The 19,175-nt window shown below is 34.6% G+C and overlaps 1 protein-coding gene across 1 annotated transcript in view; it reads left to right on the top strand.

The window, feature by feature from the left end:
• The window catches only part of CHIC2 (cysteine rich hydrophobic domain 2), a 29,081-nt gene extending 12,506 nt beyond the window's left edge, over positions 1 to 16,575 (top strand). Inside the window, exons 4-6 of the mRNA XM_054066005.1 lie at positions 8,018 to 8,074; positions 8,241 to 8,300; positions 11,060 to 16,575. Of these exons, the coding sequence (XP_053921980.1) occupies positions 8,018 to 8,074; positions 8,241 to 8,300; positions 11,060 to 11,110 (168 nt within the window). The 3' untranslated portion in view covers positions 11,111 to 16,575. The remainder of the gene's footprint in view (positions 1 to 8,017; positions 8,075 to 8,240; positions 8,301 to 11,059) is intronic.
• The last annotated feature ends 2,600 nt before the right edge of the window (positions 16,576 to 19,175 follow it).

The following is a 19,175-nucleotide window of genomic DNA, read 5'->3' as shown; positions in this document are numbered from 1 at the left end:
CTTTAGAGCAGCTTGTATGTATCAAATATGTATTCATGACTGTTGTCTTAAAATATATTCAGAGTTATTTAAAAACATATTTTTTTTAGTATTAGCTATGAAATGAAAACTTTAAATGCATCAGAAGATTCAGACCTGATACATTTTTCATTTAAAATTATTCACTATAATTTTGGTCAGAAGAGTCACTAATTCCTCCATGTACTGAATTTAAAGTGGCAAGGCTTGTAGAGCATAATAGATAAGAAATCATCAAGCTCTGTGATTATCAATTTTTTTTCTGTCTTTGAAATCAGATTTTATTTCCTTCACAGCACTCTGTAAAGGTTTATCAGCCTTTCATGTGCTTTCCTAAAGGGTAGAGTGATGAATTAGTGCATAACAAGGTGTGGGAGCAGGTAGTTCTGTCATGTCTTTTAGTTTGCAAAGCGATAAGGTTGGCTTGAAGAATACTTACAAATGTAAGAAAATGACAAAATATTAGTTTGTTTCTTAATAGGTTAAATTCAAATCCTTTAGTATTTAAAAAATATGTATTGCAAAGTTAAACTTGTAATTTCACGTATTCATAATAATAGGTTTTATATTAATCTTAAATGCAGAATATACCTTTTGTTTCTATAGTGAATATTCTAAATGCTGTTTAACATTTAATTGCATTTGTAATTAGAATGATATCACTGAACATTCTATATTAATCAGAATAACCCATGTAGGATTAACTTTTCTGTATTATATAGCCTTTTACTTTGTGATGGCTAAGGTATATAGAGGGAGCCAGACATTATGCAGTGGTTTGGTTTTAATATTGCTTTGCGTATTGTTTTTCATGTCCAGTTTGACGTGTTTTGTGAAAAAAACCCAAAACACTGTGTGAGCTAGTTGAAATTCACATACAGCTATTTTGAAAGAGCATGCTAAAAATGATATAGCTAATTGTCAGATTTAGAAATTGGGTTAAGAAGGGTTGTATTTAGGATTCTGTCTTCAGCAACTTGTAGATGATGCTGAAGATGGAGCATATGCAAATGCTGTTGAGGAAAGAATTATCTTAAATTCATATGATGAAATAAGTAGAAAACTCTTCACCAAACAGCTTGCTAGACTGTTATACTGTAGACCAAACATAAAATTAGAATGCGTTGCTAGCAAGTGTGAGGTAATGACACTGCTGTGCTTCTTCTCTTGCTTTTTCTCAAACTAGTTATGCTCTGGAATGTACTTACTTTTTCACTTTATTAAACAAACCAGGGTAAAACATTATTTTCTGCACAACTGGAGGACTTTTGGTAACTCAAACATATGTATAAATAAATTAACTTTGTTTTTAACAACAGCAAAGTTAGTTCAAGAAACGTGACGCTGACAAAGCAGTTAGGAGGATGAGGGGGTCAGCTCTTCTACCGAAGAGAAGACTTCAGGATCTGATAGATCTTCTAATATACCAAACATAGAAGTGGAAAGTGACTAGTTACTTTTTTGTTCCTCATAAAAATTATTTTTGCTGAATTTTGGAGTAAATTGCTGAATTTGGAACAATAATGATGGTTGTGATGGAAAATACTTTTCTTTAGGTAGCCAGATTTATTTTTTAAAAATTGGTTAACTAGCTACAGGATCAACTACTTGGGATTCTGTAATTCTCTGGAGGGATCTTTCTTTTCAGCATGCAGACTAGTGAAGTGGTGGACTTTTCAAGGCCTTCTAGTGTTATTTTGTTTGTGTGCTGCCTTTCGGTCTTCCTGGCCATGTAGCTTCTCTTCTATTTTTGGCCCCTACCCTTAGATGCTTCTGACAGCAGGAGTCCAAGTCTTCCTACGTATAAATAAATTAAATCTAGAAGTGTTCCTAGGAATTGGCACTTCATAATTTGTAGAGAGGTCACTGACAGTCTCATTGTGTAGTAGTTACTAGGCATTATCAGAATGCTCCAGGCACTACAAGTGGTTCAGAGGTTATGAAAACGTACTGATATAGATGTAAGCTGTTTCCTGCCAGCTGGCTTCAAGTGAATGGGAATGTTTCTGGGCACAGTTTAATTTCCTAACAGAGATATAACCTGGGGTACTTTAATTTCTCTACCTGCACTGGCCTTGAACTATGTTCCGTAGCATAATATGGGATAATTGGGAAATAAATTATGGAGACCTGAATTAACACCTCTGTAACCTTAAAAGAAAAGACAGAGGTGGAATTTTCGTTCACTTCCAGTTTATTTCCCACAGTGAGTGAAACCAGATGAGTTACTTGGTGGAGATTCAATCTTATTTTCATCCCAGTTGTGGTCAAGTCCACCTTACCTGTTCATTTCCTTCAGCAGGAAGTGTATGCTTTAGATTGTCTTGGCCAGATTTGGATAATTTGTTTGGACGGAACTTCCTGGTTTTTGTTTCCTTATAATGACAGAGAATCAGAGCCAGAATTTAATCCTAGAATAAGAGAGTTAAAAACCTTTATTTACATATTCAGGTTACAACGTAAGGTATACTCCTGATGCATCATGTATCAATGCAACCGCTGTCTGCCTGTAAAATGTGTTTTTCCACATTTCAATTAGGCCTTCTCAAGGGAAGTGTGTTAATTTTGCAAGGGTCAAGACCATTTCTTCTGCAAGGCTTCTCTATAGTATGAAGTTTCCACAATGGTTGGCTCTAGTTCCTGTCATCTCATTACAAAAAGTAGCTAGCTACACTTATTTGATGACTTAGCTCTTACAGAACAGCTAAAATATCCAGTGGCCTTCGCATCTTAAGTCTTTTGGATTGTCTTTATTTGAGAGCAAATTTATATAAGGCTTTAGTAATCAACTTTTTGGATCTTTCCTTGATAATTTCTCTGCCACATGTTTCAACTGCAGACCAAAATAACTTTGTAAAATACTTATCCAGTATCTGTCCGTTAATACGTTGGTGATAAATACTACAGTATGTTCTCCATTGTACTCCTGGATGAAAAATGTGGGTTGTGTGTTTCTGTACACCTCCATTCTCCACATATTTCATGGCTTTAGTGCTTTCTTAAACAGTCTAGAGGTTTGAGAATCGAATAACCAGAGTCTCTGAAGAATGGTCTTTGGCTTAGGTATTAGAACTGTTACATGCAGTAATGTCAAATAATGCTGCTTTCTGCTTTCCCCTATATGGGCAGACAGTGTGGTGGAAGAGACCTTCCCAGAAAGCAGTTGATTTGATTTATTAAGCTTTAAATTCATCTCTCTGTGAAGTACCAACCCAGGGTTGAGACGCATACACATTAGGTCAGCTTATGGATCGTGTGAGGATACGGGACAATATCCTTACGGTTTTCTCTTAGAATAAGAAGTTTCCTGAGGTCCACTTGATGTTGTCAGTTCTTCTGCTCCAGAATTCTGCTGATTATATTTTTCTTTGCCTGATCAGGAGCTTTGATCTGTGCTTTTGTCTGGGCTTACTTTCTTTTCAGAATCATCTGTAAGGTAAGACAAGATGCAGCAATAGTAATCCCGTTGGACAAATCACTCATCTCAAGATCTTGCAAAATGCACCAGAATATTATGTTTATTTCCAGATAGTCTTCAGTCCATGTAGTATGGGTTTCATGCATTTTCTTGCATAGGCACTGTAGTGTTTTCTGGGATGAGCACCCTTACAATAGTCTAGTAAGAAGCATCCTAGCTATTATTAGTAAAAATAATGCAAGATACACGTATGTGGTTGAAGAAACACCTTTTCAAAGTACTTTATGTGCTGAAGCAGGTATTCCAGGATGTGAGGATCTGAAATCAACTCAAGTTTCACCTTTGTCATTGTTGCCCTTCACAGATGGAGTATTCCTCAGTAACGTGGGGATCTTACCGCTTTATGGTTTATAAAGGATTGATTCATGATGCAGTGTTCAAGACAGGGACTTTTTCAGTACAGATACATAATGCAGTTATGCATGTTCCTAGTACAGCTTTGGCATTTTTGTAACACAAGTATGGGCCTCAAAATTGACCTGAGAGTGTTCTGGTGTGTTGAAACTAAACTTGTGTGACTCTGTTAAAAGATAACTTTATATTTAATGGTTTGTGCTGAAAACACTACAATTTTGTAGTCAGGTATGTCTTTTTTTGGTGAAAGAACAGAAATTCCTGCTTCCATCCTTTCTCTCTTTGAGCAGAGAGAGTGTAGTTCAGATCTTTCCTTTCTTCTGTAGGGCATGCTACAAATTCTGGCTATATGAACGTCAACAAAAATCTGCTTAAATTGGTCTCATCATATTTTAAAATTTGAGCATAAAATGTATTCTTCAGGGCAATATTCAAAACTATTAATACTTGATTGTGGTAAAGTTTTATAAAGTGAATTGGAAAGTCTCCACGTGCTGTTTATTGGACTAATGTTGCACTACATTTACATATATTTTGGAGTTTTCAGATGAGTAGTCAAAGATAAAGTATGTGTTTGCATGGGAGATTTTTCAGTTTTTCTATGAATAAACTGAATACTATGAATAAATTGATAGTGGAGTATTGTGTTGTTACCTTCCATGTTGTTTCCCTACTTAAATAAAGACAAAGGGAGGTGCTCAAATTAGCACCGTTTTGGGACTCATGTAAGATCCTTTTGTTTAACATTGTACCAGTCATTCACTGATTTACAACAGGAGTTGTGGAGGCTTTGGCCCATAGTACAGTTTAGCACAGCAGGTCATGCAAGGGAGGGGCCTGTGGCTGCAAACGTCCCAGTCCAGATCATAACTGCATCTGGAGTTGTAAGATAACTTCACTAGGCACTGCAAAGACATAATAGAAAGATCTTGCAGTTAATAATACAGATAATTCACAGGTATTCGATACTGCCTTGTTTCTGCATGGAAAGTTCATATATAGTTGTCTTGGGTTTTTATTCCATATTTAAGGGTAGAACTTTATTTTACTTAGTTGAGAGCAATACACATTGGTGAAAATATGTTCTGAGTTGGGCTTTTTTAGTAGTCTGGTTTTTCAAAAGACACTGTCAAACGTGAATGTCTTAAAAGAATCAGTTATTTTACAGAATGTTTCATTTAACATTGCATCTAGATAGTTGATTTAACGAAATTACGTAGATGACATTGAAGACGGCTTTTTTTCGTGGGGTATGTTACAAAACATACTTTCTCATCATTGGTATGCTAAAAAGTACTTTGGATTGCAGTTTTGGCTTTGCTCTGATATTGGATTAGGTTTTTTTAAGCAAAAAAATTTTAAAAGCTTGATAGTATTAAATCTTCCTAATAAGCAAGTCTCTCTTCCACTTAATTTGTGCTTTTGTTGTGGCTAACAATTAATTTGCTGTATAGGTTTTTCTGTACACCATTGATAGAATATATAAACTTGTCATCCTAGTGTGCTGGAAATGCTACACTCAAATCAAGTGTTCCTTTCTGGTTTTGTATATCCTCACCTGCTCCTCACTGTAAATCATTGAGATGTCAAGAGCAGTGATTAATTAAGCTGCACGTGCAAGTGCTTTTTTTCACCTGTCAAGTAGGAAGAAAACTTACTATAGTGAATTGTGTGATGCTGTTTAATTAATTTCTTTTTATTCTAGGCTCTGAGGTTTGCAGAAATATTTTACAGTCTATTATTCATTAACATTTCTATATTGATAATATGGCATGATTTGGGAGCTATGACTCTTCCAAATTCTAGTACAGGAAGGATTGTATTTCAGGCTCTGGGAACATAAATAATTGTGGTCTCAAGGCTGCGTGTGTTTTTATCTCACGCTAGTCAAATGACTTTAAACTGGCTTCTTGTTTAAACAAACCAATTAATGGAACATAACTACCTATCAATTTCTTATTTATGTGTATGTATTGTAATATGTATGTAATTTTTTTTGAATTTGAAAAGCTTGGATGTTTTTCACACTCTTTGGGGCAAACAATGAAATTAAATTGTATAGTGATCTTAATCTATTATTAAAAGGTCCTGGAAAGGAAGATTACAAGGTAGATTCAGGTTTTGAATCAGTTTTGCCATTGGTTTAGCAGCGGGTGGGCAGGCAGATGCCTGCTCAGAGTAGAACCTATTGCCATTTTTCACCATTGATAGAGTAGCCTTTCAGAGTCAATGAGCTCTGTCAATGTGAGCTTGTCAAGGCTACAACTTCATAGACCTGAGAGGCGGTTTGAGAGGTCAGCCCTTTTCAGGTTTGCTGTGATGCAAATGAACTTTAATGCTTAAACAACTATTGGAATTTTTATGTCTGCTCCTTGTTCTTTTTTCTTCACAAAGTCATTGACGAGACATTCAGTGCTTTTTAAATTGGAAGTTGCATTGTGCTAAAGACCTAGTACAGATTTACGGAGGGCTGAAAGCAGTTAGATCATGTTCTTTTCATGGTGCGATTAGAATCAAATCGATTTCCCTACAGCCTTCAGCATTCAGATGGCAATTTTAACAAAGCTTGGGGGCTAGACAAGGGACAAAACGACTGAACTGAATGTTAATTACACTCTGCAGCCTTATTTTCTTTTGATTTGGAGCTGACTGGCAACTAAATTAACAAAAGTGTGACCATAACTGCTGCCCTATTTTCATTTAAAAGGAGAGCAGACTCTAAAAGGCTATCTTTACAAAGAAACAAGTGAGGTCTACTGATTATTGTTAAAGGGCACTGTCTTTAAAAACATAATAATAACAATAACCCCCAAAATACTTAATTCCCAACTGATGTGATAAACTAGTCACTGGCACATCCACCTTCTGATAATTCCTTGACTTGTGCTTTTCAAAATAAAATATAATAAAAACTAAGTGTAGTGATTGCTTATAGACAGCAGTGATCTAATTTTTAGTCATGTGACTGCAGTATGTGCTTAGATATGTTTCCCCACAACTGCTTCAGTATTAAACTGTAAAAAACTGATGTTTGAAAACCAAGATGTTAATATCTGGTGTGAGATTAATATTTTGTTATCTAATTTTTATTTTACTCAGACGTTCTTGTTTTTCATGACAGCATTTAGTTTGAATTGTTAAGGTTCATTTACAGTACTTGTATTCTATCGTAATAACAGCAAGATGCTTTCTTATCCTTCCCCCTCACCCCTCTGTGGCTTGTAAGGAAGCTGCAGCTGCACTAAGTTCTATTTGATCCTTGTCATTGCTCTGTCCTTTTGCACCTGCAGCTCTGTTGGTCTCATCTTAACACCTGGCACCATGAATTATCCTCTTTTTATTCATAGTCAGTAGCAAATCCCATTTAGAGCTAAGCAGTATATATTCTGGCAGTCAAATGACCATAAATGTCAGAATGTATTTCTCAAATGTAAATATAACCGAATAATTATATTCAGAATGCTGTAAAGCTTTACAGCACAGAATATCCTTTAATACTAGGATGCATAATCTTGAAAAGCTGTGCAGAACAGCTTTCAGGATTCTCTATCTGAAGCGTTAACTGTGGACAACATGGGCAGTAAAATTTTGCTTTAGAATCCCAAATACTGGGTTTGTTTTAATACAAATCACAGATCTAGTAATATTAATTTGTGCAATTTACTTTCTGTAATGTAATAATGTAACCAAAAAAAATTGGTTTTCAGTCTCCAAAATTTGGATATAAAAGTAACGAAATTTTTTCTTGTTTAGAGCATTGCATTTTTATGCTTGATCTACAGCATTGCAAAATAGTTTGCAGCATTTGTCCGCTTAGATGCCCACCTTAGAAGTAGTGCACTTAGACCACAGATACTGGAGGAGCAGTGTCTGTGCTTTTATACCTAAATCACTTCAGAACTTCTGTGATTAACTGCTATGAGAATCAGAAGGCATATGTGTGAACAGTTTTTGTTCCAAAGTGGTTGAAGATAGGTATTTGGACGTCATAAAAGGTTGTTTCTGTTCTAGTTATTATTTAATACCAGAGAAGTTTTGGTAGTACTACAGACCACCCTGTACTCAGTCACTGTCCTATACCTCTCTCCTTTTCACACAAAAGCAGCTGCAAAACAAAGTTTTTCTAAAACCAGTCAAGAGTAAAATTCTTTCTCATTTGTCTTCCAGACACGAAGATCGATTGAGAAGTTATTAGAATGGGAAAACAATAGGTTATACCACAAGGTGAGTGCCGCAGGGAGCAGCTTCGTACTGTTGGAGTTTGAATTGCACAGTATGGAAACAGATGCTTTTGTTGAACGAAAAATATGAAAGATGGACAAATGGGCTAGTCTGTGTGCTGCAATAAAATACAGCTCATTTTTCTTCTTTTTCTTTCCTCCTTGTCTAGCTGTGCTTGCATTGGAGACTAAGCAAAAGGAAATGTGAAACGAATAACATGATGGAATATGTAAGTTAAAGGGCTGTTTTGTGAGTTTCTCTATTAAATGATCATTTATTTTGCTTCTGATCTTATTCTTTTCATGATTATTAATCAGTAAAGGTGTCAGAAGCTTAATCGCCTGAGTGCAAGGATTTTCTACGGTTCACAGATGCATGGTTTCATGTGCAGGACTGATTTATAAAGTTATGAATGACTTGAAAACAAGGCTTCACTGTGTTCTGAAAAATAATAAATTAATTGCCAAGATAAAATAGCTTGAACATGTGCTGATGGAGTGTGAAATTTTAGATGCTGTATAAAGAATAACCACAACTTTGGTTACGCAGTAAGTCAGATATGGGTGTTTTATATAATGCTAATCAAGTCTAAAAGTATGGAAGAAGACCTTTCAGCTAAACTGTTGGAGCTTCAGAAACATTTAGCCTTTTTAAATTTTAACTGCCCCTTACCTCAACTCTTTTGAAAGTATCTTTATCTCCAGTTGGTGTCACTGAAATATTTTTAACTCAGTCTCTGGAGTTTTAACTTACTTCAGTCTTTGGCTAAGACTCCATAAGCCTTCCCTGTACACATACAGTGAGAAGTTATATGCAGTTTGAAATGAATTATGTCCAATATGGGATTTCAGTTTGTGTAGCTTGCAACCTCCTCACGCTTTTTCAGTGCTATTTTTATTTCCATTTTCAAAATATCTTGGAGGTACAGAGAATAGGAAGAAATTAGGCTGCTTAAATGCAAGGAACATTAAAATTTGCATAATTTAATGCTCTACGAAGTAGAGGATAAGAAGGGTTAACTTTTAAAAATAAAGATTAGACTTTGAGAAATATCTGCTATATTAGTTCTAACTTATCTGTGTTCTTTCATTACATGGTATTTTGTTTATTATTTGAAAAACAAAGCTACCATGCATATAAAATTTTTAAGTGATTAAATAGTTGGAAATTATATCAAAAGAATCTTTTTCTTTTCGTCTTCCTTTTTTCCTGTTTCTACATCAGATCTTATTTCTAGCCTGACACGTAAGATCTTTAAAATGCATTTTTTACAGAATGACTCTAGTCAGTTCACTGAATAAGTGAATGTTTTGTAACATCTAGTCTACAAAATTTTTTGGTTTAGATGTATGAGATGTGATTGAAAATGGAATAAAGCAGGTTTCAGAAAGTAGACTTGAGTTTCACCTAAATGCAGTTTTTTTTTATTTCACTGAAAATATTGGTTTTCTACAGGAAAATATTGCCATGTCCAGTGTTTTGCAGATTCAGGTGAAAAAAATACATGCAGGGCTAGTTTGTAAATACTGTGGCCCAGCAACACTTGCAGCTGAACATTCATTCTGTTAAGAACAAATTAAAATCAGTTGATCTGTTCATATTAATAAAATGTAAGCATAGGTATGTAGTTTTACAGGACAGAGATTTTATTTACGATTTGTGCAATATCTAATGTATTATCCCTGGATATATTTAATGAGAAAATTTTTGCAAAACTGTGTACCACATTTTCTCATTTTCAGTGAACTGATTTGCCTAATCTCTAAAAACTGCCACTAATGTTGTGTTCATTATTTCATTTTAAATAATAAACATTTATCCTCATTTTATTTTGAAACAGGTGATTAAAATTAGAATATTGCACCAAAAACTTGGGCTTTGCTAACTTTAGGGTCTAAATTTAGATTAGTATGTAAATAAATTAAACAAAGATGAGGTAGACTTACACCTTTGGCATAAATACAGTGTTTCAGCTTTACTTCTTGCTTCTTATTTGAAATCTTGCCTGAATATCAGAAGCCCTGGTATCTCTGAAGCATCCAGTGGGTGACTCATGTCAGTGATCAGTGGATTTTGAGCAGTTTACATAATTTCTGAAAATAATTCATTTCTGAATATCTCTGAAAATAAACATATACAGCCAATTTTGATATTAATTTTCATTAGTGTTTGCCATAGAAATGAACTCAGACTTTTTTTCCTGATGTTCAGTAACCTATCAGAGACAGAAGTGTTTAAGCAGCCAAGTTGTGTTCTCCTTTACAATCAAAACCATTTAGAAATTCTTTTTTAACTTCTTAGAAGGGCAAGCTCCCCTTACAAGTAAATAAAGTCCTTAGCTGTGTTACCAGATGCATTTATTTGTTTATGAACATAATCATGCTGCTGTATTATAACAGTCTCTCTGAAGAAAGAAAATGCACAAGTGAACATTTTCTTTAAGCTTTCTATTTAAAGTAGGACAAATACTTGCATTTTGTTCTGGAGCATACCTCATCATGTGTATATAGCTTAGAAACACGTAGTTTAAATTTGAATTGGGACAATAAGAATAATCACGCGAAAGCATTAGTCAAGTTTCTTGTTAACTACTTGTAATATATGGGGAACTTTGCAAAGGTTGATACAATTTTCTGTACAAGTTTTCAACCATAAACATGATTTAGAATCTTATATTATGTGGAAACAATTTTGAAGTGAAGAGAATTTTTGTATTTTTTTCCTAATAAAGTAAATTAATTATTTTAAAGAATAATTATGTGGTAGCTCATTTCAGTTTGTTTAAATGTGTTAAGTTTTGGTAGGCGAACTTTTCTAATTGAATTAGATTCTTTGAGTTTTGGTTTTCTAGCCCCAAATCATTATATCAAACATGACTTTTTCTAATTGTCTCCTAACTAAGAAAAGCACTGTGATCTTTGGAAGAAAAAGATAATAGGATTGCTGCCATCTTCCGTTTAATATATCTTCTGTTTTCTTTTTATGCAGGTCATCCTTATAGAATTTTTACCAAAGACACCGATTTTTCGACCAGATTAGCATTTGATTTATTTATAAAGACTTATTCAAGTATGTTGTCTTTCCGATGGTGCCTTGCTTGGTGCTCTCCCGGTGGTGACATAGCATTGGTTCTACAGAATCTTGTGGTGTTTTCATTCTTTTTTGTTTGTTTGTTTGTTTTGTTTGGTTTTTTTTGTGTTTGTTCCATTTTGTTAGTTTTGGGGTTGTTTTTGTTAATAAGAGCATGTTCTAAGTGCTTTTGGTCAAACTCTGCAAAGTCATTTCACGCAAATGTTAACTACTACTTAAGTTATTGTTACTTTTACTACTTCTGTTTATTAATGTATCTTGATTTTCAAAGAGTCTTTTATATGTGTGCGCGTGTGTGTACATATATATTACTATAAATACACAGCTGAAAATGGTATACATGTGAGCAGGTATTTTTTTATCCCAAAATAACACAACTGATTAACATTGTGCAAGTCCTTTTAATCATACATCTACATGCTGAAGTACTTTCTAAGATCTTCCTAAACTGTTGTCAATGACTAGTAGCTTGCAAATATTTTTTTCTTTTTGAGCTATTGGCTAGCCCCCTACAGCAAAAGAAAGGGATAAAGTTCTTTTTGAAACTGTGCTTTTAGGAACACAAATGCCATTGCATTAATAGAAATCTCTGCTTTCCTGAAGAAGCCCAGTCAGCTGGTTCTGGAAAAGTTCTAATTCAAAGGTTTAAAGAAAAAAAAAAAAAAGCAGTGAAATAGATCTGTTTTATTCAGACTAGAAGAATCACTGAGAGAATTGCGTGCATCTGGTTAGTAGAACTCAACATCACAAAAATATATATTAGTATTTCAGTTAATAATGCTGCTGTTATAATTCAGGCTAATGCCATACATCAGCTTTATTCCTGTTGTTTACCAGATCATGTACACAGAGGTGCAGAAAGACTTGTTTTACTATACTTACTGTCCAAGAGGACCTTTCAGGGTTTTGTCTGTTTTGTTTTAAAGCCACATAAGCAGAAAAAAATCATTGAAGAAAGCTTGAACAGTTCACTTCCAGATGCAAATGCAGATGCCATGTATTAAAAATAGTCAAAGCAAGGTACACTGGGCAACAGCGTAAGTTTAAATGTCTTAGATAATTATTTATTGTACCCTTGCTTCTGCTCATTTTTGTTTACAAAGCTTATTTTCTGCACAAGTATAAAACTTTTTTTAACTGGATATATGATGTATGCTTGGGTCAGGCCAGTTGTATTTAATTTCTTCTACTTTTATCTTATTTGTACATATCTTCACACAGGGTTTTTTTTAATTGCAACTCAATCGTATTTTTAAATTTGCTTTAGGTATCTAAAAATACTGTACATGAACATTAATGTAAGTTAAGAATATGTTCCTTGTACAGTTGTGGTAGCAAGCAATAATGTGAATATATGAAAAAACAGATATGCTCTGCTTAATATTTGTATGAATGAAAAATTGATACCACTACAAGAATAATCTTCTCTTTTTAATCTTTTAAATACAAGTTTTATTTCAAGGTAATATATTACAGATACCTTGATACTGTGAACTATTTTTCTATGTCTTCAAAATATTTATTCTCTGTAAAATATTCTCTAGTGAGTATTATGTTCCTAAATTGTTGACAGTGGGAGTGGTCTAGAAAGTTTTAAGTTTTCTTAAATCTAAGCCTTCTGTATTTGTTGCCTAAACTCATCCTTTGTTCGGCTTTTGTCTGTGGATTCCTGCTTTTTACTTTGAAAATAGCTCAGCTATGATTTTCATGCAAGCCTACAAGTATGTTTCTTTGACTTGGTGGAATATGATTTTTAATTAACAAATTCTGGTTTTGTGCTGCCAGTCTTCTGGGTCCCAAGGTGGTTTCTCTCCAAAGTAACTGGTTCTGATTTCTTTAAAATTTCAGCCTCTTGTGTAGTGCAAATCTGGATCTGCAGCACTCCTCTCAACCGAAGTATTAGTTAAAATCTCAGACCGGTTTCATCCTGTAGGGGAGGTGAGAACCCTAACATTGGTGGCAGCTAAGGTTATGGGAGTTCAAGGTGCAGGGAAGAGGTTGGAACGGAACAAAATTGATAACTGGTGATAAATAGTGATGACCAGAAATACCTGTTCTTTTTCAAGTGTCAGTTCTCTATAAAATTAATATTGAATCATAGAAGGTCTAGACTTTATCAAAATTCTCAGTTAACTGTATGGATAGGTTTGTGTCATGGATGCAGTTTTCCACCAGTAGATGATTAGTGTGGAAGGATAGGTTGGATGTGGCTTATGATAAGTTCATAGTAGCTCCAGCTTGAACACAAGCTATTTGCCTCAGTTTACTACCCAAACTTTCCATAGTACGTTCTGTGACACCACAGCTATGGCTCCAGCAGCACCCACACTTTCCTACAGTAAAGCTAATTTGAGTACCATGTGTGTTGAAATTAGAGCAGTGAATATAGAGTGCGGCTTACAGGTTTACAAAGACTATCTCGTTAGCAAAACTTCCACATCAGTGGTAGTGCTGGTTTTTAGGTACATCTGCACTTATTAGCAGGCATTTCTGTATTTTAACTATGACTTTCTCTCTAAGAATTCTAGTATAAGGGTCCAAAGGGGAGCTCAGCAAGAAAAAAATTTAAATCCCTTAGTATGGAGGCCAGACTAATTGCCTCTTAAGGCATTTCTGATGTTAAAACAATGTCTCTGACCTAAAATAAAACCAGGAAACTTGAGAAACTGTCTATTTGTAAATGAGTTTTGCTTGAGTGTTAACTCTTCTGATGAAGTAGTACACTACTCACCTGGAAAGAGTGTTATAAAACATTTTCATACAATCCTTTTCAATTCATTAATTACAATGCTAGAAATTGAACATGGCAGGAACTTTAATCAACTAGTTAATGCTTGCAGTAGTCATCAGGATTTTCCTTTGTCTTATTTCTAAAATACTAGATCTGTTTATTTTTCTGTACTAGTGAGAAGACATACGTTACCTTTTCTTGTTCTGTTGGCAAAGGATGAAGTTGAGCAGGCCAGAAGCTGTTGTAGGACTTGCAGTACACAGCTTACTCTTTGCTAAAATAAGTATTACATCATACTAACTTGTTCAGCTTCTTACAACTCAGCAATTCCTACAAATAATCTTATCTGTTTCCAGTTCCCTTGAATAGTGAGAAGTAGGTACCCACTTGATATTAATCATTTAACAAACGATACTAATAATGTCTGTTTCACTTTTAGCCTGAAAAACTAATGGCAAAGGCATCAATGACTCCCTGTGAAAACTATTACCAGGTAGAGTGGCCTTTAACTGGTCAATAAAGATTTTTTTCTTACTGTAATAGAATCAAATTAAATTTAGTGTTTTAGTGATAGGTAGAACTAAGTCTTGAGGGAGAACAGCCTTCTGTCTGGCCCTACGTGAAGAATTCTGTAGAGCTCATCTGTTGTTAAGTAGCTATGATTTGAAGTTTATACTGGGCTTGGCAGACTCCACCAGAAATTAAAATATTTATGGAGGTAGGTTACATGAAGTCAGTAAATTTTTTTGTAATAGCTCAGTAAGAGTAATTTTAATAACCGATAGATGTAAATCAAAAAAGTCCCATGGCAAATGTAAAATTTTCCATAATACTCAAGCTGAAGTAGAGTAGGCTGTAACAACTTTTTTAAAGTACTTCGATTTAGGGATTGTAACTTACATCTATTTCTTAAATTATACATTTTTGTAAATCTTAAGAATATGGTGTTTAAATGCAATACTCTTGAGACGCGCATACTTCAAAATCAGTTTCTGTTTTTATTTTTTTCCTCTAAGTGTTATTATTTAGCCCTGAGAACTGTAAGTGGCGGGGGGGGAGGGGGAAGAGAGCTTTAAAATGCAATCGGTAACTGCTCAGAAGCCAGAAAGCAAAGGAAAAGAACTTGTCTTTATTTCCTTCCCTCCACCCCCCACCCCAAAGTTTTAATTTTAGATTGGTCCCCTTGTTTTGGGAGCTCTAGCTTATGGGTTTTGAGCAGCTGGCAATAATGCAAATTGTATACCAAAAAACCCCATTTGAATTCTGAACAATTTAAAGAGATCACTTTAATTGAAGAGCAAAAGACTTGTTAAGCCAAGAAAATCCCTTGTTCTTTTAAGTTCTCCCAGCACTGCTGTTGAGTAATTAAAAGAAGTATCGTGATGACCCTACATTAGGTAAAAATCCAGATTATTTTATGTAAAGGAAATGCTCAATTAGAGAGGTCTCTGAGCCCCTATGTCTTGGATTCATAGTAGCGACTTATTAAGGATAAGTGGCACCAGCTAGTTTCCTATCCGTGAAGAAAATCCTTTATGTTACTCTTCAGCAAACTTACTTATGAAAATAAAGTGTTTTAGAAATAAGATCTGTATTCATCACTGCTAATTTGCTGTAATTTCTGTGCTGCTTCTCCCTCAATCCACATTGCATTTCCATCACAAACAGCTAAGTGTGCAATCATTATAATGCCTTTAATAGCCATATTGTAGGTAGAAATATTAACTTCTCAGGGACTAATAGGAAATATGAAAATGGAGTTAATGAGCTGAATGCCTATCTGCATGAAGGCTTACTTTGCAAATGGCACCCTAGAAAACTTCTGATTGTAATATGCATGACCATTATGAATGTTAGCAGTATAGAGCTATGTGAGCTCCCTTTAACCCTGTATTATTAGGCTGCTGAATGTCATATAGTATGTTGGATAAGGGTAAATTAAGTTGTTTTTTTCTGATTTGGATAGAGTGATTATTTCTAATGGTGCTACCATCTTAATTCCTGTGTTTATTCTTTGTAAGGTTCTCTCTGTAGGCTGAGTGAATCAGGAAATACTGGTATGATGAGAAAACAATATCATTCTTCTTAAGGAAATGGAAAAATTTGATTGGGGGAGGTACTCTAGAAGCAAAAAAAATTACTGCTGAAAGCATCATGTATTTAATCTTCATTTGTTACAGATATCCTTTGGGTTGTTTTATTGGTAACAGTATTCTGCAGTTTCTCAGTTTTTGAACTTCATCTTTTTGCACAGTCAAAATGTTTCAGTCAGCTTGGGCTGAATTAGAGACTATTTTAAAAAAAATCATTCCTTCAATGAAACATCATATGTTGACACTTTTGTGCTGGTGTGTGTATCTCCACTACATGATACCTAAGTAATAACATCTTTTACAAATGCTTTAAAAATGTTTTCTGTTTCATTTAGCTCATTAATACTTAATTAATATTTATTTTCATGAAAAAAATTATAAATGCCTGACTCCTCACAATGCACCAGACCATTAGGAAAGATTTGGTGAGGCAAAAGATGAAACATAGGAATTAGGAGAAGCAACAACCAAAAGTTTGAATTTGGGGATTAGGTTTGTAATTCTCTGAGTGTGATGGAAAATAGTTTTGAACTGAATGAAATGATATTGAATAATGAAAGTTAAATAAAAGCTAGCAATACATTTCAGTATTATGTAGACTGTCTTAATTTCTACTGCACTTTTATTTTAACAAATGTGTAGTTAATTTATCTTTGTTATGCCCTAACTGATAGACAATTCTGCTGTTATGCAGATTTTGAGGTAAGCTTCTTTCTAAACTCAGCATCTCTTAGTTCAAAATATCCAGATCAAAACCGAATCACTAATGAGATCTGTGCAGCAAGTACAGAACAGACTTTTCTGGAGCTGAAGCCTGTAATGCATGGCTAATTGTTTCAAAGAAAATTCTTGACTTGTCCAGATAGTTCCTGTCATGTGATAGTATATCTAAGGCCCAAGAGTAGAATCTAGTTAGGATAATTTAAGTTCAGGTAAGTAAGATACTTTAAGTTATGGCTTTTATGAGGAAGGGAACCACTGACAAATGCTCACTTTTGGAGGTCAGATAGATTTTATATGTGCTCCCCTCGCCGTTTGTAACTTCTTCAATGAAAGTCACTTTGCCTTGTGTTGAAACTAGGCTTGGTGGCTAGGTGAAGATGTTTTTCTGTTAGTGTTTTAAGTTTGTGAATTCTTTTTAAAATCACATTTAGAATTTTTTAAAAAATTCAGATATCCTGATGCAATATACCTGATATTCCTATGTTTAAACTGATTTCATTGTACTGATATAAATATCTCACTCATCCACACTAAATGTTCATCTCTGATCCTTCTGCCTGCCACAGGCTTTCTGACTTGTTAGGACATGCAGTGTACCTACTCGTGAATATTGCCAGTGAGCAGTTCGGTTCAGTGAGACGACAAGGAATACAAAGTAGCTCCTGATTTGAAAAGTGTGAGCTGAATTCTTGTTTCTGTAAAAGACAAAGTGTGGCAATCAGAATACAAAACTAATTCCAAACATAAATTTTAAAGAGAACAGTAAACTACAAAACAGCACCTAGATGTTGTGTTTTGAATTAATTCTGTGCGGGTCATGTTGCTTTAAAAGAATTTGCAGAGAATTGCATTGGGTTGTATGTGAGTAGGAAAAACCTATTAAATATACAAAGCAGTAATGGTAAATAAATCACTGAAAGGATGTTACCTTTCAAGAAGACAAACAACAATATTTTGGACTATGTTAAAAATCTGTTTCAGGCAGAAAATGCATAAGCAATAATTTAAACTAGAATTGGATATTAAGAAAGCTTCTATTTATAGAAAGACTTAATGGCAATTTTGCCTGCTGGGCATCTCCTCTCATACAGGGTTTAGAAGGATAGGGTTGCTGCGATTTCCACTATTGTAACATTCCTCTTCCAAGTATTTTAAGTCCAGGTGAGGGAATGAAAGCTTTGGCTAGTACTGTGTTCACATGGCACAGGGTTTGGGGAAGAGAAGATAAGAAGAAAAGAACTTTTTTTTTTCTTTAAGGCTGCACAATTGTATATATGCATATTTAAGAGTATTTAACCATGTCTGCTAAATTACTGAGGTTAATCTATTGTTGAATTATAGAATATTATTTAATACATCAGCATTGTTTTTTCTCCTGACCTGATCCAGGATTTAAATGGATTCCAATATAATTTTTTTTAAAGCATTTCTTAAGTTGTATGTATTATAAAGTAATAAAATAATTGTTAACCTACTTGCTAAGCCTTACTGTTTTTAATCTATCCAGTATGTCGGGGGGTGGAGGAGTAAGAAGAGGAAGAATAAGAAAGGAAAATCCTAGAAACTTCGGCCTTATGATGCAATGATTGCTTCTAATTTCTGGTGGGTACTTCTAGTCTGAATCGGAAAAGAAAAAAAAAAATCAAGAAAATTATTTTGGTAATTTAGATGACTCTAGGACTAGAGTTACCAAATTAGAGGCATCACCTGCCTTAAGTGTTTCAACTGGCTTTTCATTAAGTCTGCATTTGGAGTTCTTTTAGCTTTCTGAGCCTAACGGCAGTAGAATTTACTATATGTATTACTGTTAGGATTGAATAGTATTGTTGAAGCTGTTTGTATGCTTTTTTGTACACTAATACTCTCAAACAAGATAGACCTTTCATCTATTTAGGGCAGACACCATTTCTTCAGGAAGGAATCATTCCCATTCTGTCATTCATGTTTTTTTTAAGCCAGATATGAAACGCTGGTTAACCTGGACCTCGTGAACAAAAACCGATCCTGTGCTCTCAGGGCAGTCTTGATTCTCATAAGCCAGCTGCTTTTCTTTGCGTGCAACATTTTACAGCTCTTTGGTTGCTCTAGTATGGAAATCCTAACAGCCTCCCGATAATGTGTGTGTGTATAATGTATACAATATGTATGCGTGTGTGTGTGTTATAGATGCACATGTGTAAAAAGCGTGCGTGGGGAGGGCAGCTCCTTCCAGGGGCTGTGAAGCATTCCTGGCACCGTCATTTGGGCTTGCAAAGCGGTATGATACAATGTTGCTGAGCAGAAAAGCCCACGATAGATTTAATGTAGCCAATTGTGTACTTTTGAAAAAAAGAGTAACTGTTCAGTGTGAGTTAATTTTGGATTTTTTCAGCATCTCTCTTTTAGGCTTTGTGCTGCATTCTTCTAGACAAATGCGTATTCCATGTGGGCCACTGTTCTGCTAAATGCTCTCAGTTCTCCTTTTGCA

The sequence above is a fragment of the Cuculus canorus genome, chromosome 4 (genome assembly GCF_017976375.1).
Source record: "Cuculus canorus isolate bCucCan1 chromosome 4, bCucCan1.pri, whole genome shotgun sequence".
NCBI lineage: Eukaryota > Metazoa > Chordata > Aves > Cuculiformes > Cuculidae > Cuculus > Cuculus canorus.
Note: the sequence above shows the minus strand (reverse complement) of the source record. Positions and strands in the feature narration are given on the sequence as shown.